Raw genomic sequence first — 22,125 nt, forward strand, 5'->3', positions numbered from 1 at the left:
AATCTTAAAAAAAAAGGAAAAGAAAAAGTATTCGCTTCTGGAGCCAAGTGAAACAATTAACGCCAAATAGTTTGTGAGAATGAAATGCCAGCGTCAAATGCTGTCTCGCCTTGTTATGTCAGATTGCTGTTACACTTCATTAATTTTTGTCAGGACAAATACTCAATTCTTTTCAAGACAAATATTGTTCAAGTATGTATTAAAATTAGACAATGGAGTGGTGGTATGAGATAAAATATGGTAAAAAAAAAAATTAATTCATAAAATTTGTGTTTTATAAGTGGAAAATAACAACTTCATGCTGAGAGTTTTAAGTATATTTATCATACAGATGAATTACCCTGAATAAAAGCTTCACTGTGCTCCAATGAAATACAACCAATCAACCACCAGACTTTCAACTAAATAAGTTTTATTAGTCACTCCGTATTTGGACGTCATGTCAGTCAATGCGGTTTACAAGTAACAAGGTTGAAATCAAGAGAAGATGAACAGAGTATAATGTTAGCACAGAAAATTAAAATCACAGAGAAAATAATACATTGCTGTCTGCCACAGTGTCTTTTTTGTTGCCTCCATCGGGGGGTGCCAAAGTCTAAAAATGTTTAAATCTTACAGGCAGTGGCTTTGATATGTTTATATCAGCACATCATTTACATAGAATAAAAAAACAAAACACTTCCTGTGTATTACAACAGGTGCAGTTTGCCATTTATTTTCATAATGAACAATATTTAGAGGCAAGAATAGAAATGGACAGTAATGGGAAAACAAACATAATAAGCAAATAGTAAGATATATTTTATAATCAGATATAAATTAATAAACAATTGCATTGTATGAGAGTGTTGTCTTTGTTTATTTCGGGTGATTTCATTTAGTAAAATGTTTAACGCAACAAAATACATATGTGCTCCACTTGTGGGTAAAGTTCATATAATGCATAAACAGAGAAATAACAGTGTTAGCCAGCTAGCTGTTTCTTGCACTTTTCATATCCCAGTTATAATTATTACAGTTCTGAGGTCGCCCATTACATTGACAACATTGTATGATGGCAGTTATTGACATTTTTTTTCAACCTTTACAAGAAATACTTAAAGACCCACAAATTAATAAAGCAGCTGATTAAAGTTTGAGGCATAACTAAATAAATGTATTTTTAAATGTCGTCTTCTTAACTAAGCATTGCCATTAATGTAAAATGATAAATGTAATACACTGACTAGTTCTACAACACTATTGCCCGTGTTTAGACTGAATTATTATGGATGCTACACTTGACTGGAGGGTTAAAAAACAAAGGTTGAATTCATCAATACTACCAAGATTTATGTTATCAAAATGTACTCAGACAGCAAAATAATGTGTTATGAAGAAAAAGATGTTCTGATTTTGACAGTGAGGTCATAGTGAGTGGTTGGGTAAAGTATGATCTGTCCAATATTTGCAGCATTAACAAAAAAGAGATAGCTGGCTGGCTGATTTAACACAAATCATCAAAGGTTAAGTGCAGTAAAATGACACACATCAATGATAATGATTTCGCCTGCCATGTTGGAGTGTTTATTTTATTTTTCCTTCCCTCACATCCTGTCTCGTCCTTTTTTTTTGTAAAGTATGGAAGCCCATTCCCACCAATGCGATTTAAAAAGACTTTTAAAATCATTTTCTGAAAAACTTTACTTGAATAACTAATTTGGAAAAACACTGGTATGATTCTTAAAGGAGGTTTGGATGTGTTTGGGGGGGGGGGGTTGAAGAATGGTGTGACATATGATTTGATTTTAAATTTCTAGTTTCTTTTTCATGAGAAGCTTGTACAGGATCTGGTAGCCATCATCCCAAGCGTAGAGCAGCTGCTCCTGCGGGTTGTACTTCAGACTGGAGTGGGCTCCGTAACGCTTTGGAAAGTAAACCAGTGATGCATCTTCATTGGTCACCATACCATTGACGTCAAACACACACTGGACACGTGAGCGACCGGGCTGCTTGGTGTTGTACACGACATACAAAGTGCCACAGATGACAAAAGCCGCCTCTGCGTTCTCTCTCGGACAGTTTGTGTCCCACATTTGTTCAATGTCAAGCGAGTTAGCGTCCATTTTTGCCAGAGAGATGTACTTTTCGTTCTGCCGCGTGGCATAAATGGCCCACAGGCCCTCCTCGTCTACAGCTAGGTCCATCACTGTCTCTGGGGTCAAGCCGTACACTGGGACATGGTCCTGCGCCGGGAACACTGCACTGTCTTTCACAGAGTTGTTCTGTATGTCATATTTAACCACCTTTATCTCCTCAACCTGATTTATGTAATACACGTGATTGTTGAAGACAAGGTGTCCTGTTCCCCTCCACGCAGATGGCAGTTTTATATCCTTGGACAGAGACAGGCCCAGTGAGCGGGCAAAGTCTTGCACAGAGGTAAACTCATGAATGGTGTCTTCATCTGTCCCGTTAAAAATGTAGATCTTCCCAGAGCCCCTGCTGGTGTCTTTGCTCCACGTGCCCTTTGGCCCTCCGACTCGCTTCAAGATCTTCATGGCTTTGATGCTGGAGATCATGTCGCTGCAGTCTGAAAACGAGAAAGCGGTAGGCTTTAAATCGTAGGTGAGACCTAGTCGAAATACTAACATCGTTGACATTTTAATCGTTATTTAAATATATCAGGGCTGTCTTTAAAGAAAAAGCTCGACATTTTAGAAAAAAAAACATTTATTTGCATCCATGTCAAGAGTTAGTCTCGAGGATCAATGCCACTTCCTGTTCACTGACATGTAGGAGACAGTTAGCTTAGCTTCTGCGGCAGGCCACCAGGAGGTGCGCCAGGCTTTGAAGCCATTTTTTGTAGTGATCAAACAGTGCAATTACATTTGACACGTGATGACACATGTGGTCCAAAAGTCAAGTTAGCAGAGTGCTAAACAGGAAGTAGCCAGCTCAGCATGTAGAAGTGTCTAGTACAGGGTAAAATAAAGTCTTTGAGGGCGAATCCAGATGAGGTTGTCATTTTTGTAACCAATCTCGGCTGATATCGGGGTGAATTACATCGTCCTCCTCCCAAGATCTGTCTTCATATCCAGGCATAATGGAGGCAGGTGGCTGGTTCTCACTCACTTGGGTGGAGTCGGGGGCTAAGAGTTTGTCTAAAGCTTCATCTAATAAAGGCTCCCGACATGGCCATGTTAAATCCAGCATTTCACCTCCATGCTTGTCTGGTTGAGAGAGAGAGGCTGCTCGATGTTGTGGCTGCAAGTGGAACTGGTGAAGCTCTGGGACTGCTGGTGCCTGTAACTGTGTAACTTTTTCTAATGACTGGAGCAGGACTTTTGGGAACTGTCACTGGACAAAAAAAGTCTTGGGAGTACTACTGGGCTAGCAGCCCCCTTTGGCAGTGTTTCAGGACTGGAGTTCTTGGGTATGCTTGCTGAAGTCTCAAGCACTTAGTACAATAAGACTTGTTAGTTTCATCCTCAATAAAAACAGTATTCATTCTGATACTCAAGTCATCTTACCGTCCATGTGCAGTTTAAACATTTCATATCTCACCTGATAGTTTGGAATACTTGGCCTTCTGCTTCTCCTGCACCAGCGTCAGTTGCTGCTCTATCAGCTTGTCGTCCACGTCCACACACGGCTGAGCTCCGTTCTGAGTCTCCAGGTAGTCCAGCTCACGCTCGACCCGGTCCACTCTCGTCCCCACACCGTCCAGACTCATCCTCAGTATCTCTTTCTCTTTATCCAAGTTCTCCAGCTGGGAAACCATTTGTTGCTTCAGCTCCCTCAGCTCGGAGGCGTATCGGGCGGTCTGTTCATGCCACAGAGAGATCCGGTCCTGTTGAAAAGTAAGGTGAGTTCTGAGTTTTTACAAAAGCTGAAGTGGTCAGACTTGTTTTCATCTTATCTGTTTGTACTTTAGTAATGTGAGCAATATGTGATGTTTGTTTTACAGGAACTGTAAATCAAAGGTGTGGACTTGTGTCACATGACATTGACTCGAGTGAGACTTGTCACAAATTTGATGACTTTAGAATCAACTTAACAAAATTTAAAAAAAAACCAAAACCGATCTGCAACTTGACTTGGACTTTAAAGGGATAATTTTTGAACATTAGATACTTATGTAGGCTAAAGTGTATTACATACAGTAGCGTAGCTGGCTGTTGGTGCGCTGGCTGTTTTCAGAAACAGACGGGGATCGCATCCCAATGCTCAGCATTACATTGATGTATAGAGGGTCAATATCAAAACGTGCAGTACTCAGCGGTTTATGGTAGAGACAAAAAATACAAGAGTGGTCATGACAGGGACGACAAAATGGTATTCAGTGTCCAAGTTTAGGACTGGGGACTTGTCAGTCTTGCATTTGGACTTGACTTTGGATTAGAGCGCAAAAACTTGAGACTTTCCTGTGACTTACAAAACAATGACCTAGTCCTACCTCTGCTGTAAATACACTTTTAGAAAGAGCTGAGAAGGCCATAATTTGATGTTCTTTTCAGGCTCAGTAAATAGACTGCGACTGAAGGACATAATAAGTAGGAAACTCATCCTTCAAACAACCAGGTTCAGCCCACACATGGCCAGTTTCCACCCTGCTCAAATGTCTTTTAGCAACAATCCTGGCAGTTCGCTCTGCAGCAGCCTCTGCCCTTTGACCTCACAATGGAGGATGAAAGAGATTTTCTCAGCGGGTGATTAGTAAAACCTGACACTACAGAGAAAAACAGAAACTGGAAATGGATGATGAACATCTTTTATTTTTAACCTTTCCGTACAAACAAAACCACAATTTTAAAATAGAATAATTACATGACAAAAGATCCGCATGTAGATCTATTTCTGAATCCTTGAGGTATATTTGAAACACCCAGAGATATATTTCTATCCGTCACAAAATCAGTCTCCACACAGGCAAGAAAATCTCTAAAAGATTTTCAACATAGCACAGCATAGCACAACTCATAGCACAACAATATATTTGTTGTTTGGTCATGTATGGTCATTTTGGAGATCATAAATAACTTTTTAACTACATTTTTGTCTCAGTCTCTGAAGCTCATGCTCCCTGTACATTTCAGAAAGCTGTATTTTCCAGCATTTTCCTCAGGATTTTCCCTACATCTGCATTCCATTGCCTTTGCCATGTCCCTGAAAGTTTCCTTTCAGAGGGACTAAGAGGGACTCTGGAGCGCAGGGCTCGACAGGACGGTAAAGAGAGTCTTACCTCAATAGCAAGCAGCCTCCGCTCCAAGTAGTCAATCAGTGCTTGGTGCTGAGCGCTGGCAAAGCAGGCCAAAGTAACCAAGACAACAAGTCCTCTCATTTTGTGTCAGCTCAGTCTCTGTAGCTCCTGTAAAATTTTGACTTCAGTTGAGTGTGTGTGTGTGTGTCTGTGTGTGTGTGTGTGTGTGTGTGTGTGTGTTTGTGTGTATGTGTGTGTGTGTGTGTGTGTGTGTGTGTGTGTGTGTGTGTGTGTGTGTGTGTGTGTGTGTAGGAGCCAACAGATTCCCAGAGGTGGGCTGGAATGTTTTACTAAGCTGTCTGGGAGGAGCCAAAAACATCTGGTGAAGATGGAGGCACACAGTCTCCACGTGAGACATCGGTTTTTATATTTATTTCCTTTGCATGACTGACAAACAAATATATATATATATATATATATATATATATATATAGTGTAATGTTTAAATGCATGTATGGCTTTGAGAAGGTAAGTAGTTATTTTACTCAGAACACGACATTAATGTAACACAGGAGGACCACACGTTATGTAGGAGGAGGAAGTGTAATGTGAGTGGGAGTCAATGCTGCACTGTACTCCAGTGTGAGGAAGACTTTGAAATGAAATCATGTTTTAAAGTCTCAAAAAACACAATAATAAGGCATTTTATGTGACATTATGAGCTATTTTGTTGCTGTCCTGAGCTGAAACCCAACAGATATCTTTCTTTTTTTTAATACTAAAAGTTATCTAAACATTGATGCAGACCAATCCAGAGGTTTAGATTAGATCAGATTAGTTAATCTTAAATAGAGAAATGAATTTGGTTGGAATGAAATACAAGTCTCATGAGTCCAAAGTCAGAGAAGTCACATATCTACAATATTAAAATGATCTTGTAGCCTATTTATCACAAACAGGCTAATAAACAATAACAATAAATAACAAACAATAAAAGAATATGGTATGAACAAATTTCGTCTTGTTTTTTCTTTTTTATACAGTGCTCCCAACATAGCTTTTGGGGGCTGGGGACATGCCCCCTGTCACAAACTGGCTCGATGGATGTGACTGGGAGGGAGTCCACACAAGAGATTTAGTAAAAACAATTAGAATTTATTTAACTAAGACATATGAAAATGAACAAACCAAACCAGCCAAACCAAATCAAAACCAACAATGCAGGGTGGATGTATACTGGAGGAAGGAAGAGGATGAGTTAACACTTGGGCCAGCTTTTATGGAGATGTTGTAATGACCCCAGTTTCACAATGAAAGCATGAAAGTAGCAGAGGACTTTTATTTTGTAAAAAACAAAAAAAGAGAGAGACATTACACATGAATTGATGCAAAAATGGAATAAATTGGTACAGAAAAAAAATATCAGAATGCAGGAAATTAAATTATTGATGCTCAAAATTTTGGGGGGTTGAGGACTCCCAATTCCCGTGTTTCATATATGCCCCTTAGATTGTTAAAACTAAACCTACAAACTGAAGATGACCTTTTAACTCAAGTAGGGTTTGAGCAGTCATGTTAACTTAAACTGTTTTGGGCAGAGTGGACTGGGAAAAAATCTATTAATAATCAAAATAGTTTCATATTCATCACTGCAGTATTTTTTTTGGTTGTTTTCCAGCAGAGCCTGCTGTGTTTTCCAGCTGTCCCCATACACAGGAACAGTTTAATACAGATGTTTTTTTGTAATGACTAATATTTGTAGCATGAAAACAGTAGTTAGTTTGGCGAGTGGTGAATTACTGGGGAAATAGTGAATAGTGTAAGTATAAAACTACCTTGCACAGGTTTTTTTTTTTTTTCAACACGGTTTGCTTTACTCATGTTTTTCTGGTTAGATCTGAAACTCACTCCAGGCCAAACTGTGTTTATACTGTAATTACTGGCATTATACTTTTCCTGTCCTTTCAAGTATTATGATTCATTTAGTTTTGGCTGTTTTGAGTTACATGACATGACATCCCATAGAGACAAGTTTGTGGAGAACAAACATAGAGTAAATGTATTTCTAAAAGTTTGCTGTAACTAGTGCAGTCAGTCTTCCATTCATGCTCTCTCTTGTCTGGTTTTATGTTAATTGTGTCATGTGCATCTAAAGTGGTAAATTGATTTTGCAAATCAAAACAGTATTATTTTCATTCTGTACAAACTACAATGCAATAGTTTTGCATTTTCACATTTTCAGCACCACTGCAGTTGTCTTTCTCCACAGTCTATTGGCACATCACCACTGACAGCATGGTGACTTTTATCTTAGTTATATTGCAAACTGGTGTAATAAATGAAAGAATGAATGAATGATTTAAATCTTTTTTTGCTTTTCACAAATTAGCATAAAAGAGTAACAACGACGATTTATTTTAAAAAAAAGCATAATCACTGTAAATTTGATAATGACATGAAGTTTATTTAAGTTCATTTAGGAACTGTGACATATGGCATCTTCTCTGTGCTGCTCCTAAACTCTCATGGGTCCAAGTCACATTCCTCAAGAAAAAGGAATATACAAGTCCATTTTAAAATGTTAGAACACGAGTTCTAAAGCTTTAATATCACGTTTATAAAACACTGATGTTTTTCAAAGATAGGCCTCCAGATGTCCTGGGTGTGTCCCTCTTACATAGACTCCGGCCCTCCGTGGAGCTAAGCAGAAACAGCAGTTTGATCAATTAAACAAGAGATGAAGAAAACACAGGGTCACAAGATTTCACTCATATGTGACAATATATTCAAAGATCATATTTTAAGATATTTTGGACTCTTGGTCATACTTTGGACAGCTTTATTTAACCCATCTTTGTGCAATTGAGCAAGGGTCTTTCATGTTTTTCAGGCCGAGGACCTCTCAGTTAGGAGGGCAGCCTAAAGCGTTGTGTATTGACAAACCTTTTTCTTGTGCATTCAGTACTAACCTATTAAAATAAAAATCAGCAGATTCATACATTTTACCTGAGAAATCATTCTATGGAATTTTCCTTACATCAAAAGTTACTGCTAAACTGTTCAATTTGAAAATTTCTGACTGTCATCATTTCTGTCAGTTCTTGCACTTCCTGTTTTATTCTGGTGTCTCACATCTCCTCTCATTTCAAATCCCCAGCCTGTCAAGTTTCCCTCCTGTGTGATTGCCTTCCCTGCCCTAATGTGTTTCACCTGTGTGTCATTGTCTTAATTGCCCCAGTGTATTGAGTCTCTTTTTTCCCACTCCTCTGTGCCAGATTGTCTTTACCATCCGTGTGAGCATTCCAGTGTTCTTCCTTGTGTTCTTTGTTTCTTTATATTGGTTCTCGTGTGTTTTTTGACTACTCTTTTGCCTACCGTTTTTGATACCTTTGCCTGTGGACTGATTACTGTGTACCGACCTTGTTTGAATTAAACACCCTGAACTGCGACTCTGCCTGTGCCTGCTTTGTGGGTCCTTTCTTTGTTTGTGCCTGACATCATTTAAAACAAAGCATTAATATGAATGACAGCTTTTGAAAATCTGAAGATTTTGTTTCCATCCTCGCAACAGTACTTTCTTGTTCAGGGCTGTTCCTCATTTGTAAACTGGCTCTCAGGCCATCTCAGTGTCATACAGAGGAAGGATAAAACTGTTTAATGCTGCTACAACTAAAGGTCTATTGTATTGGTCATAGTGTATAATATGGTAATTTTAATTCATGGTAATGTGTGGTATGTTTGTGACTCTCCCTTATCTCACTGTGTACAGTCATTGTTTAAGGTCTGTTTGTCTAAGGATGTGCTATTTGAATGTGTCTTTTTATTATCCATTAGTTGTTTATTTTATTTGTAAAAAGTGTGTATACAGGCACACAAGTCACTAAAACAACCTGGATAGATAGAAGTAAAAATAGGAAATGATGATTATTAAATGCCATGGTTAAAGGTCATTGTGTAACAAACCAGTATGTGCGTGTTTGTGTTTGTGTTTGTGTTTGTGTTTGTGTTTGTGTTTGTGTTTATGAGCTGAGTATGAAAATGTTTCTGGGTAGTGACTGTGTGTGAAATGACAACAGAACAAACATTTGTTTTTCATTATTTCAAAGAATTGTCTTATGTTTTTACTTGCATGGGATTAATTAAGTAACTGACAGTAACAAGAAATTCCTAATTTTTGGCAAATCACTCAGTCGTAATGGAGATGTATTTGCAGTCAATGCATTCTCCTCATAAAGCATGACACATGGTTCTCCTTACACGAGAGCACATTAGCCATTCTGTCCCTGGTATTGCTCTGTATCAGATCAGAACCAAATGTTGTGGTATCATCCACCCCAACTATTGTATTTGATGTTTGTGTGGAGAAAGATGGAGCTCCCCAAACGGCAGCTTCAATGCTGGCGTCTAGCCAAAGAGTATTACCCTGCAATATTGTCAGGCTCAAGATGGACAGTTTAAAAAAGGAAAACGTTCTCACAAAAATCTGTAAACAGACTTTGATGTGTAAAGTTCTCCTTATAGATGCAATATCAGCCCAGTCTCAAACACACCTCATCAAATATCGATGTTTGATCAGTGGCCCTAGCCGTCAAAACACCCTTAGTGGTGGTATGAAAGGCATTAGGCAGTGACTGTTTTTGACACTGTTTGCATGTACCGCAGTATTAAGAGTGAAAATGTCAGCATAGGCCAGGTGAGAGGCAATTAGCTCACAAGTAGGATACACACACAAGGACTCACACACACTAATATGCAGGTGTGGACGGCCAGACTACTAAAACAAAGAAACAGAGAAGCTCGGATTACAACACACAGGACGCAATTATTCTATTATATCTTTACATTGCAAACAGTAATTTGCTGCAATACTAATGCTCAGAATGTTGTATATTGTACCTTTAAAACTGAAATTTGTACAGCTCAATTTAGTAAATATTTTGTATTTATCAGAATTTCACTCAGGAAAAACTCCAGAGTGTGTGTCCAGAAGGTTATAACCTTTATTTTGTCTCTTCTCACTGAAATGTGCCAGAGTAAAGTGTGAGTTCTAGTTTGGCATGTACAGTGAAATGGAGTGGGTATATATTACTAAAATAATACTTTTACTACTGCTATAACCAGTATTAATACTGCTACTACTAATAATAATATAAACACATCATTGCCATCTGTATGCTCAGCAGTAACTATAATAATTGTTGTGGTAGAGATACTATACCATTCTTATGAAGCTCTTTAACACTAAGTTATTCATGCATAGTTATTATTTCAACTCATAGCTGTGAATATGTCCATATATGGTGCTAATGTGGTGGTTCTATATGCGGCAGAGTGGGCAGTAAAATGAATGGACAAGATGGTGCTGATTAGTGTTACTGTGTGTATTTGTGCATTTGCATATGAGTCAATCCTTTTTTTTCCCCAGCACATTTGCCTACAGGATTTTGTGTCTTCCTCAGTGATTGGGCAGAACACCGTGAGAGGTCCAGAAACATGCAAACACAGGCAAATGATTTAGAGTCAGCAAGGGGAGAGGATTGAGGGCCTTTTGTCATCAGATGGAAGATCAGCTGTTTGAACATCACACAAGCTTACAGAGAAGTCTTCAAGCAGGTATGTTCTGGTGGATAACATAAATTAGAAAATCTGACCATGTACGCTCGCTGCAGTTTTACTATAAATCGTATTTTGTGCCCTTAATGAAGAGATAAAATGAAAACCTTTTAAAATTATGTCAACATTTGTGTTGTTGTAGGTCTGTATAGGTGATTTCCTTATTATTTTCTCTCAGAAAAAGAAGTGCCACAGAAACTGCATCTGAGCAATATGGAGTACACATTCAGAGCTGTAACTCACAGCCCTGGGATTATAATCTGGAGAATTGAGGTAATTTTTTACATTTTATTAAAAAAATTATTTTTACGGTTGATGCAATAGTGACTGTGGACTGAAGTTTTCCAAAGTCAACAGTTCGCTTTCAAAAGGGAAAAAAGTCTTCTACTCCTGGAGTAAATGACTAAAACTGCTGTTATAATGTGGAAAAAAAACTGACGTTGAAGAATACTTCTTGTTGGATCTGAAATGTGGATTTTTTTGGTTGTCTCTGTGCAACAGAAAATGGAGCTTGTCCAAATCCCTGAGAAATCTCATGGAAACTTTTATGAGGGTGACTGCTACGTACTGCTTTCTGTAAGTCTGGGATAGTGATTAACTGTGGTTTTGGGTGCCATGGCTGCTTGTTTGTTTGGTACTGTTGTGTTTAAAGACTCCGTATAATGAAGCCATGACAAAATGCTTTTTCTTCTTTTGATAAATCAGATAACATACACCCTTAGTTTCTTCATTCCACAGACTCAGAAGGTGAGCAGCTCTCTGTCTTATGATATCCACTACTGGATCGGCTCTCAGTCCACTCAGGACGAACAGGGTGCAGCTGCTGTTTACACCATACAGCTCGATGAGTTTTTGGGTTGCACTCCGGTGCAGCACCGTGAAGTTCAGAACCACGAGTCTGATGCCTTCAAGGGCTACTTCAAACAAGGAGTAATGTGAGTGCAAATATTATGACCTTCATTTCACAGACAGTGAAAGAAACCATAAATATCATCAATCCATCCTGTCCTTTAGCTATAAGAAAGGTGGAGTTGCATCAGGAATGAGGCACACTGAAACCAACACCTATGACGTTAAGAGACTGCTTCATGTCAAAGGGAAGAAAAGAGTGATTGCAAAGGAGGTAGGCCACGCTTCACAGTGGTTATGTAACATTATGGCACAAAAGATGTCATGGTGAGAGTGCCCTAATTTGTTTCAGGTGGAGATGAGCTGGCAGAGCTTCAACCTTGGAGATGTGTTTTTGTTGGACATTGGCAAGACTATTGTTCAGTGGAACGGACCGAAGTGTAACAAACAGGAAAAGCTCAAAGTAAGACTTTTGTGTGTAGATCGTTGAGTGCAGAATTCAAATGGGAGCACAGAGACATAGTTGAAAACTGGAAAAAACCATCTGCATTTACCCCCTGTTTTTTATTCCTAACTTATTTCTCTATGCAATAGGATGGCAGAACATCTGCTTACCAGTGAATTAATTTGCAAATATATTTTCCAGTCACAATGATAATATAACAATAGCTTTATGTAGTTCACTATTTAAATTTTCTTGCATAAAGAGGTTTCCTGATCATGTGAAAATCAGTGCTTGAGGTGCAGACCCTGAAACAAGTCTGACAGTAAGTTGACTGCTTTCCGTGCTGACCTCACCAGATCTAAATATCATCATTACACCTCTGTGGAAAGCTGTGGGAGTGTGCAGTCGAAGCTCATTTCCTTCTTCCTGAAAAAAGGCCTGAGGCTCTGAATGAGTCCTTATCCCACTGCACACACTTCAAGACTATGTAACAGCAATGCAGTGGGGACTGAAACTTTCAGTTCCCTTATATTTCCATTCTAGGTGTTAATTTGTCTACTTCATATTTAAGTTAGTTCAGATAGGTCTTATATTTCCCCATAAGTTAGGTTACATGTTCAAGTTGCATGTCCTATCATAAAAATGAGATTTCCAACAAACCAGCAAACAGTAGAACTTGTAGTATTTAAAATAACAACCGAGGCTGAGATATGCTAACTTTAAAGGGGGACTATTATAGGTTTAAATTTGTATTTAAGGTTTATATTAGGACATGTTAACATGCTTTAATGTAAGCCCCCCAAAAAAAAACAGAAAAAACCCCACTTTATTTTCCCCGATACTGTCTATACTGGAGCACCTGTATTCACCCCTTGTCTTAAATGCTCCATTTTAGCACCTGTCTCGTTAAAGCCCCTAGTCTTGGTCAGCGCTTCCAGGTCGTCAGCATCTTGTTTTATGGAGTACCTTTTACCTTGAAAATCCTCACAACCAAACATCAGTAATATAATCAGAGATCTGGGAAAAATTAACAATTTCAGCAACCAAGATTCCTTGTTTCCTTTACTTTAGCATGTAGCTACATGTAGCAGTGTATGTACAGCCATTGAACAACTGTATATAGCTCTCATTAAAACCATGAATGAAAGCTTCATTACACAACCCGACATATACCAGAAGAACATGATTCTAGGGAAATTAACGAAATGACTTGTTTCCCTGATGTTAGCATGTAAAAATATAGCAGTGTAGGCTCTGACAACACTTGCAGTAGCATGCCTGGAGCAGATGAGCATATAAAGAAATCTTGTAACCAAATTAGAAATATACATTTAAGGTCTGTAGTTCAAACCAAGGTAAACCCAGATGATGATGAGGGTTTAAGGGCAGAGGGATGTCGTCCACTGTAAAGCCCTCTGAGACAAACCATGCTTTGTGGTAATGGGCTCTATAATGGGCGTACAGCTTAATACCACAAGTGCAATTTCACTTTCACCCATGCAACTGTGAACATTCTTTATTTAACTGTTGAGTTTCTTGGCGTCGTAAATACTGTATATATTGTTTGTTTATGTCGTCCTCTGTGCTTATTTCCTTCATCTTCATCCTGCTTGTTTTTGTACTTATTTATTAATATAGTTTATTTTGCACAGTTATCTTGCTACTTTGCTATCCCTTTGCTGCTGCAATGTTGGAAATTTCCCCACTGTGGGACTAATAAAGGATTATCTTATCTTATCTTATCTTATAAATTAAATTGACTTGACTGACTTTATAATATCTTCAGTCAAAATTAGCAAGTGACAAATTTATTAGGCTACACTGAACAGCAATGAAATACATTTTTTTATGTTGTGTGTGGGTGTTCTCCTGCTCAGGGCATGTTGTTGGCCAAAGACATCCGAGATAGAGAGAGAGGAGGTCGGGTAGAGATCCGAGTGGTCGAGGGCGGCGCAGAGAGTAACTCTCCGCAGAACATGGAGATCCTGAAGGAGTTTCTTGGAGAACGAAGCTCTGAGCTGACAGATGGACCTCCAGATGAAACTGCTGACCAGGAACAGAAGGCAAAACTCACACTTTACCAGTGAGCTGCTCCCTGACCGTAACATTTTCATGTATTTAATGTCCAGTTAAAGTATTTGTTTCTTCTTAATTATACCTTTATTTCAGTGTGTCAGACGCTGACGGTCAGATGAAGGTCACAGAAGTTGCTTCCAGACCATTGGTTCAAGATCTCCTGAATCATGATGTGAGTCGGTGCAATATTGACCAAATAAAGGATGCATACATTATATAATTTTATGGCCACGTCAAGATGGGGGTCAGTGCCAGTATAAAATATAGCCGTCCATCTAGTATGACATTTCCCTGTACAGCTCAAGGCTTACTCTCTTAACACTGCAGTTTAAATTCAAACTACTTGAAGAAATCGTATATGTACTGATGTAAGAAATGACTTAATTACATATATTTTTGTAATTATATGTTTAGGACTGCTACTTCCTGGATCAGGGAGGAACGAAGATCTTTGTATGGAAGGGGAAGAAAGCAAACAAAGCTGAGAGACAGGCCGCTATGACCAGAGCTTTGGTGAGTGACTCAACATCAGACCTTCACGTGTCCTTAGCTTGTGTTTGACTGGTCTTGCATGCAGAGTCTTTCAGAACACCTAGCAAAAATGAATGCAGTCAAATACAGCCGACCTACAATAAATTCTACCCAGAATGTAGTTAACACAGTTTTGTCTGATTGGCTGTTACAGGAGTTCATCAAAGTAAAAAACTACCCGATCACAACCAATGTGGAGACGGTGAATGACGGGGCCGAGTCAGCTCTCTTCAAGCAGCTGTTCCAGAGGTGGACTGTAAAGTACCAGACTCAAGGTCTGGGCAAAGTGCATACAAGAGGGAAAGTGGGTACGTGTGCTCCTAAAATCACAAGTACTCAAACCGCAAAGACTATTTCTTCTGAATTAAAAAAAAATATATATATACTTGGTTTTGTTTTGTGACCATATTTTGCTTCAGCTCATGTCACACAGGAAAAGTTTGACGCCTCTCTGATGCATGTGATGCCAGAGGTCGCTGCACAGGAGCGAATGGTGGACAATGGCTCAGGTCAAGTGGAGGTATGTGTGACAGTTTCATCTGAACGTTCATGAAGATCAGTCTACAATCTACTGGATGACTGTGTAATTGATTAATAACTGAATCAGTGAGGTAGCCTAGTTACAATGGCTTTAAGTTCTGCCTTGGACACATATGTGGCAATATAAATTAGTTGCAAGGGCATGTTGACCACCCAACACATTGTCTGTAAACATGCTAGCTGTAAATGTGTTGACATACTGGTGCAACCATTAACATTCAGCTCAAAGTGCAGTTTGTCATGATCCTAGTTTTGTGTTATATTGTGGACTTTGTTTTGGGGTTTTCTGTTCTGTTTTCTTGTTACTTATGTTCTGTTTCCTGTTTTGTTTTGGAGTATCACTCCTCATGTGTCATGTCTGGTTTTTCATCCTGTCTTTGTGTGTATATATGTATGTATATGTGTGTGTGTGTGTGTGTGTGTGTGTGTGTGTGTGTGTGTGTATATATATAAATATATATATGTATCTGTGTGTTTCCCTTTTTTCCTCGTCAGTTCATCTCCCTGTTTTCTCCACTGTGTTTGCTACTGTTTTTTCCACCCCTGAGTTCCTCCTCGTCATCATCATGTGTTCCTTGTTAATTCTGTTTAATTTTTTTTATCTGTGTTTTACTTTACTTTGTGTTTTGGCTACCTGCTTGTTTTTGAACATTTTCATCTGCATTAAAGCTTGCACCTGTCTGCCCTTTTTTGTCCTGCATTTGTTTCCTCACCTGAACTCATATGTGACACAGCTAAGCATAGGAACAACAGAAGCTGACAAACAGAGCTGCATTACCAACCCAGTAAAGTGAGCAGTCCTGAGGCCAGGACCTTCGGGGGCCCCAAAAGCCTCTGGGTGTTTGTATGGCAATTGATTTGTGGTAATTTGATTTATGACAACATTGTTTTGTAATCACTCAAGATGCCTTTTTTCCTCAAGGGGGACCTAGATTATTCGTGAATTTCAGCACTTCAGGCCACAACAGATGCTGTTGCCTGCTGTTTGTGATTCAGTGTTGACATACCTTTGTGTTGTGGCCAGGTGTGGAGGATTGAGAATCTGGAGCTTGTCCCTGTGGACCCTCAATGGTATGGATACTTCTATGGAGGAGACTGCTACCTGATCCTCTACACTTACCTGGTTAACAACAAGAAGTGTTACTTGCTCTATATATGGCAGGTGAGGATTTAATTTATTACCCAGTGTCTTATATAATAATAATAATTCACAATTGAGATAAAACTACATTACCATTTATTGTTAAAGTGGTTATTATTTTATGCTTTATACTTATTCTGTTTTTTAAGTTCTATTTTCTCTTATTTCCTACGTTGTTCTTGTTTTTGTTGTCAGTAAAACTGTAAGCACTTTGAATTGCATTGTATTTGCTTGAAAGTTGTTATATACAGAAAATATGATTGATTGATTTATTGTTTCAGGGGCGTCATGCAACACAGGATGAAGTGGCAGCCTCAGCATTTCAGGCTGTGGACCTGGATCAGAAGTACGGTGGTGAGCCAGTTCAAGTGAGAGTAACAATGGGCAAAGAACCAAGACACTTCATGGCAATGTTCAAGGGGAAAATGGTCATCTTTGAGGTATGACTTCATTTCCAATCATTTATTTGGAAATATTCTGGTGTATACAGTGTTATAATACAATATTTATCTTTTTTTCTGTTAGGGGGGCACATCTAGAAAAGGGTCCTCTGACCCAGAGCCACCAATAAGGTTGTTTCAAGTCAGCGGTTCTGATCCATCCAACACAAAAGCCATTGAGGTTTCTGCGCTGGCCACCTCTCTGAACTCCAATGATGTGTTCCTGCTAAAGTGCCAATCAGGAATCTATCTGTGGTGTGGAAAGGTGAGAATGGTGGTGTTAAAATCAGAGAAATTGATAAATCACTGAACAACAGCAGCAGGGTGACATAATAAAACAATACAATACTTTTTTGTGGTACTTGCATTTTCTGTATTTTTGAATGGATGTTCATGTGTGAAGCATGAACATTTTTTGTCTGGGACTATTTTTATATTTTGGACTACCAGTAGTTCCAGTAAAATGGATTCAGTGACCTTTGGCACAACAAAATGAAAATCTCTGCGGCCAGGTTCACACCTTTGTTGGGAACTCTTCCCAGAACAATCGAGACTCCTTTTGGCGCATGTTTATAACAAGGATTTTAAATTAGATGTTCTCCATCATATATTGAGTTTAATGTTTTGTCCACATAATTTTGGCCACATAGTGAACTTTATCAAGGTCAATTTGATTTGGTATACTAAAGTGACTTTTCATTACCAGGGATCAAGTGGAGACGAGAGAGCCATGGCAAAGGAGGTGAGCTCTGTGATTGGCCATGAGTCACAGCAAGGCTCTGAGGAGCTTGTGGCCGAGGGTCAGGAGCCCATTGAATTCTGGGAGCTGCTTGGAGGGAAAGCTCCCTACGCTAGTGACAAGAGGTGACAATAGTACAAATACAATACTTATGTTTGCAAATGGGTTTCATGAGTAGCCTGACATCACCACACAAAATCACAAATGTGAGTTCGTCTGGATACTCTTGTTTTATTTTCGATTTCCAAGGGGGGTTAAAAAAAATCTGGAGACAACTGTATAGATCTACAACTAATCAGAGCAATGAAACACGAGGTAGTACTAAGCAATGGACAAACATAAACAGACTACAGTGTGCAGAAATAAGTCCTGATTGTGTATCATCAATATGTCTGAATGACTGTTGCTGCTTTTGCCATCCAAGTTTTAAAATTGTGCTTCAACAGAAAGTCCCAAACAAGCTGCAGCCATCTTTATTGTTTCAGAATGCCTCAACAGCACTCCTCGTTACTAAGCTAGGTTTATACTTGCTATATTGTCCCACAACATAAGGGTCCGCTGGACAAAAAACTTATTACATAATTTATACATAAACTTATAACATAATTATGTATTTTGCATAGAGCACAAAGGCTCTGCAAGTTGTCAGTCATCATCTGAAATACAGACCCATAATGTCTTCTACTAAGAAAACTTTTCCCTGTTTTTCTGATATGAAGTATCTAAGAATTCTGAATCTGACTTATTCTGAAAAAAAAGTTAAAATTGCTACTTGCCTCGGCTGCTGCCATCTTGCACTGGTGATGTCATTGGGAACTAGAGACTGTGCAGTAGCGATCTCAGCGGTGGAAGAGTACCTGCCCAAACACCTGTCCACAGCTCCAATGAACACGAGCGCAAGGACTCGCTGTCACAGCTGTCAACCATGGCAGAAAATTCCCTTTTTGTACAATTTGATAATTTATTAAAACCAAACTTATCATAAAGACGATCAATTGAACAAACATAAGGGTGATGAGAACTACCTTCAGTGACAGAAACTGTCTTTGGGAAGAATTTATTTGGCTTGTACTTTGAGTTTCTAGTTTGGCCTATGTCCCATTCCCTGACATGAAGGGGCGGGCTTTATGACCTATAATGAAGACAGACACCAGGGGATGATCAAGATTGCAAAGCTTCACTTAGGCGGAACTGTCATGTTGTCCATCTTTATATACAGTCTATGAGTCCAACCATCAAAGATACTGATTACTAGCCAATCAGAGAGAGAGTGGTGCAGGCCATGCCTTCTCCATAGTTGGGAAAAAAATGGCAGCTAGGTCGTCTTGAAATTTGTCTTAATGGTCTGAACGGGAGAGGGAGCTGACACATTTGCCAGAGCAAATAAAACATTGCAAATTTGTCTGGTTTTCATGATTTATGAGTGATGCAGTGAAGGTGAAACACTTGTTTTCCACTGTTTTTCATGTCACATGTTGTTGATTACAGATTACAGCAGACAGTTTCAGACCATCAGCCGCGCCTGTTTGAATGCTCCAATAAGACAGGCCGTTTCATTGTGACTGAGGTTACTCAGTTCACGCAGGACGACCTTAGTGAGGATGATGTCATGCTGCTGGACACATGGGACCAGGTGTGAGGCGCCAATGTTCATAATGAAGAAAAGTGAACTTTTTAGTGTCAAATTCAAAGCTGGATGTGATCACATCCCCAACAAACATTGAATTTTTGAGTAGCCTTTCTAGTGCCATGTTACTTTGGGAATTGTTAAATGTGCCTTTTCATGGTCTCAGGTGTTTCTCTGGATTGGTAAAGAAGCCAATGAGGTGGAGCGTAAAGAAGCGGTGATCACCAGCAAAGAGTATCTGCGCACCCACCCAGGTGCCAGAGATCCAGACACCCCCATCATCTTGATCAAGCAGGGATTTGAGCCGCCCACCTTCACTGGGTGGTTCACAGCCTGGGACCCCTCCCAATGGAGTGTGAGTGTTTTTGAACTGACACTGCATCAACATGTACACTAATGAGTAAACAAAAAAAACATTTCTTTCTTTTAGGGTGGAAAGAGCTACGAGGAATTGAAGAGGGAGTTAGGTGATGATGCATCACCTGTTAATGTTACAGTTGTAAGTAAAGTATTATTTATTTTTAATTTTTTTTGGCAACAGATATTTGTCTGATGCAATTCTTACCAAAATGTTACAAATGGTCTTTATGCATGTTACATTAAACTTTACATGTTAGTGCGTCAGGTAAATTGGTTGTTATATTATTAGATTCCACACAGATATACAGGACATTTAAAGACATTTACTTTAGAGGGTTACTAAGTACATTACAATTACATAGCAGAATTGGAAAGAAACCCAATTAACATGTTTATTTTTGTATTGCCAACATTGAATATGTATGAGTTATCAAAAAAAGTCAGGGATAGGAGCCAGAAACTTTTGATAACAAAGTATTGTATCTCATTACCATTCGCTTACCAGAAATATGTTTTATTGGCCCATTCAATGCCTTAACAGGAAGTGATTAATTAATAAAGACTCAACAATTATTCATCTCAACCAAAACCTTAATGTGACTTTCTAGGAGCAGAACTGTGTTCAAAGTGAGAAAAGCTTTCAGTCTTTTCCACCTGATGACTTGGTCAACAAGCTCGCCAGCGAGCTGCCTGAAGGTGTTGACCCAACCCAGAAAGAGGTAGGCGTGTGTTCATGTCTGTGTGTGTGTGTGTGTGTGTGTGTGTGTGTGTGTGTGTGTGTGTGTGTGTGTGTATGGGAGGGAAGCCGGTGCTTAACGTGGTGTGATAAAGTTAAAGTTCAGCCACCGTGTTTGTGCACATTCATCAGAGTGGAAACTATGAACTTGGTAATGATTTATTGTATGGATAAATAAGGCAGTCTAGGTACTTCAAAATATACGAAAAAATATGTCAAGGTTTAAAGGTTTAAATTATTAATTAATTAATTAAATAATTTATCAAAATAGCGTACACTTTTTGACCATTGTAGACCTTCATCAGGGCAACACAGGTGTGGCTACCACTATATAGTAGTATAAGCCAATGGAATTTGTGTGTGCTAACGACAATTTGGGAACTTCTTTTCAGAAACACCTGTCTGACTCTGACTTTTATGATGTATTTGGGATCTCCAAAGATGACTTTGCCAGCATGCCAGGGTGGAAACAACTGAACCTGAAGAAAGAAAAGGGCTTGTTTTGATCATGGTTTTTTTTCTGTATTTGACATAAGCTATTCATTTTAAAGGACTTTGTGTTATCTCCCCTAACATAACTGACTTTTCTCTTTAGCTCAATCTGATTTTTGAGTAAATTAAAAAATGTGTATTCTCATGCCAATTTCATTGTAATTAAAAGATTTGTTACAAATCACTGTACAACTCTTGAATACTTGATGATTTTTTAAACCTGTGCAGATGTTGTAGAATCAACTCAGTTTAATTGTGATATTATTTAAACTGTCAGTATGAATAAATATAAGCTATACTGCTTAAACTCTATCGTCTGTTTTTGTGGCATGGTTTATACTAAAATACATTTTAACCATAATAACACATCACATTTATTAATTCATTTAGAAAAAATGATCATGGTCTTTAACTTCCCATTCCTTTTAAAAGTACTGAAAAGAGTGGGGTCTAAAACTTTCAGACCATATAACAAACAGTAGTATTCCTGCTTTCACAGCCTGCCACTCCACTGAAACTGGGTTTACTTAAGTCAAAAATGATCTTCTCTTAATATAGATACAGATGGATATTTTCAGATCAATGTTTTCTGATGTAAAATATGGAGTGCCACAAGGCTCTGTTCTTGGCCCTCTGCTCTTCTCTCTGTAGGCCAAATTACACGCACTCATGGGATTAATTTCCTCTGTTACACTGATGATACTCAGCTGTATGTGCCTTTAAAGGCACGTGATCATTCCCAAACTGCAAAACTGGAGGCTTACTGGAGGCCTGCTGGAGGCCTGCAAATCTGAGATGCTGACCACTGGTCCTGCTCAACATAGGCACCAATTTTATCAAGTAACAGAAACTCTAGACAACTGTTATATCCCAAAGTTCAACAGCCAATAATCTTGGTGTTATGTTTGATTTAACCTTTTGTTTTAACCCCCACATTAAAGATATCATCGAGATTATTATTATTTCTTGTATAAAACAGAGCTAAAATCACTTTGTTTGTTTTTTTTATCTTGGGTGCAGAGATCCTAATTCATGCTTTTGTATCATCCAGACTGTATTATTGTTTTGTTGTCAGGCCTGTTACAGATTGTAGTAGAAGTTTTATAAATATATAAAATATAAAACTATAAGGTTTGACCAGTTGCTGTTGAGGCTCAGTGTTTTTTTCCACTTGTTTTTTCTTCAGTTTCCCTCTCCCTCATGTGGGGGTGTCTGTCCATTGTCTGTTCCTCCCTTGTGTACGTGTATGTGTGTGTGTGTGTGTGTGTGTGTGTGTGTTTGTCTGGAGCTGGGCGGAGTTATGGAGATTGGCACACTGATTATTCACACACCTGCAGTTCATCACTCACCTGCT

The 22,125-nt window shown here is 38.8% G+C and overlaps 2 protein-coding genes across 3 annotated transcripts; one reads left to right on the forward strand and one right to left on the reverse strand.

The window, feature by feature from the left end:
- Positions 1-395: 395 nt before the first annotated feature.
- Positions 396-5,455, reverse strand: olfml3b (olfactomedin-like 3b). Its single transcript, XM_088084590.1, has 3 exons — positions 5,225-5,455; positions 3,547-3,832; positions 396-2,572 (listed from the first exon to the last, which is right to left on the reverse strand). Exons 1-3 carry the CDS (start codon positions 5,321-5,323, stop codon positions 1,788-1,790), a joined length of 1,170 nt encoding a protein of 389 aa, XP_087940716.1. The 5' UTR covers positions 5,324-5,455; the 3' UTR covers positions 396-1,787.
- Positions 5,456-10,667: 5,212 nt separating this feature from the next.
- Positions 10,668-21,077, forward strand: avil (advillin). 2 transcript variants are annotated; one of them, XM_042500357.2, is made up of 20 exons: positions 10,668-10,795; positions 10,974-11,068; positions 11,297-11,371; positions 11,534-11,730; positions 11,810-11,918; positions 11,997-12,107; positions 13,967-14,172; positions 14,259-14,337; positions 14,580-14,678; positions 14,851-15,004; positions 15,116-15,216; positions 16,261-16,398; positions 16,659-16,817; positions 16,903-17,082; positions 17,524-17,681; positions 19,045-19,189; positions 19,350-19,538; positions 19,614-19,682; positions 20,152-20,262; positions 20,672-21,077. In XM_042500357.2, exons 1-20 carry the CDS (start codon positions 10,741-10,743, stop codon positions 20,783-20,785), a joined length of 2,544 nt encoding a protein of 847 aa, XP_042356291.1. In that variant the 5' UTR covers positions 10,668-10,740; the 3' UTR covers positions 20,786-21,077. The 2 variants fall into 2 exon arrangements, with proteins under 2 accessions (XP_042356291.1, XP_087940711.1); XM_088084585.1 differs by having other exon boundaries at positions 10,746-10,795; positions 10,938-11,068.
- Positions 21,078-22,125: the final 1,048 nt, after the last annotated feature.

This window comes from Plectropomus leopardus, chromosome 2, assembly GCF_026936395.1.
Source record: "Plectropomus leopardus strain MGB_pleo_1.0 chromosome 2, ASM2693639v1, whole genome shotgun sequence".
Taxonomy (NCBI): domain Eukaryota; kingdom Metazoa; phylum Chordata; class Actinopteri; order Perciformes; family Serranidae; genus Plectropomus; species Plectropomus leopardus.

What these genes read in the sequence shown, in the direction of transcription:
- avil (XM_042500357.2), top strand. Translation starts at nt 10,741, where the DNA reads ATGGAAGATCAGCTGTTTGAACATCACACAAGCTTACAGAGAAGTCTT. An exon ending in ATGGCTCAGGTCAAGTGGAG is followed by an intron (nt 15,217 to 16,260) that starts GTATGTGTGACA and finishes TGTTGTGGCCAG; the next exon opens with GTGTGGAGGATTGAGAATCT. An exon ending in TGCTGGACACATGGGACCAG is followed by an intron (nt 19,190 to 19,349) that starts GTGTGAGGCGCC and finishes TCATGGTCTCAG; the next exon opens with GTGTTTCTCTGGATTGGTAA.
- olfml3b (XM_088084590.1), bottom strand. Translation starts at nt 5,323, where the DNA reads ATGAGAGGACTTGTTGTCTTGGTTACTTTGGCCTGCTTTGCCAGCGCT. An exon ending in GGAGGCTGCTTGCTATTGAG is followed by an intron (nt 3,833 to 5,224) that starts GTAAGACTCTCT and finishes ACTTTTCAACAG; the next exon opens with GACCGGATCTCTCTGTGGCA. An exon ending in CAAGTATTCCAAACTATCAG is followed by an intron (nt 2,573 to 3,546) that starts GTGAGATATGAA and finishes TCTCGTTTTCAG; the next exon opens with ACTGCAGCGACATGATCTCC.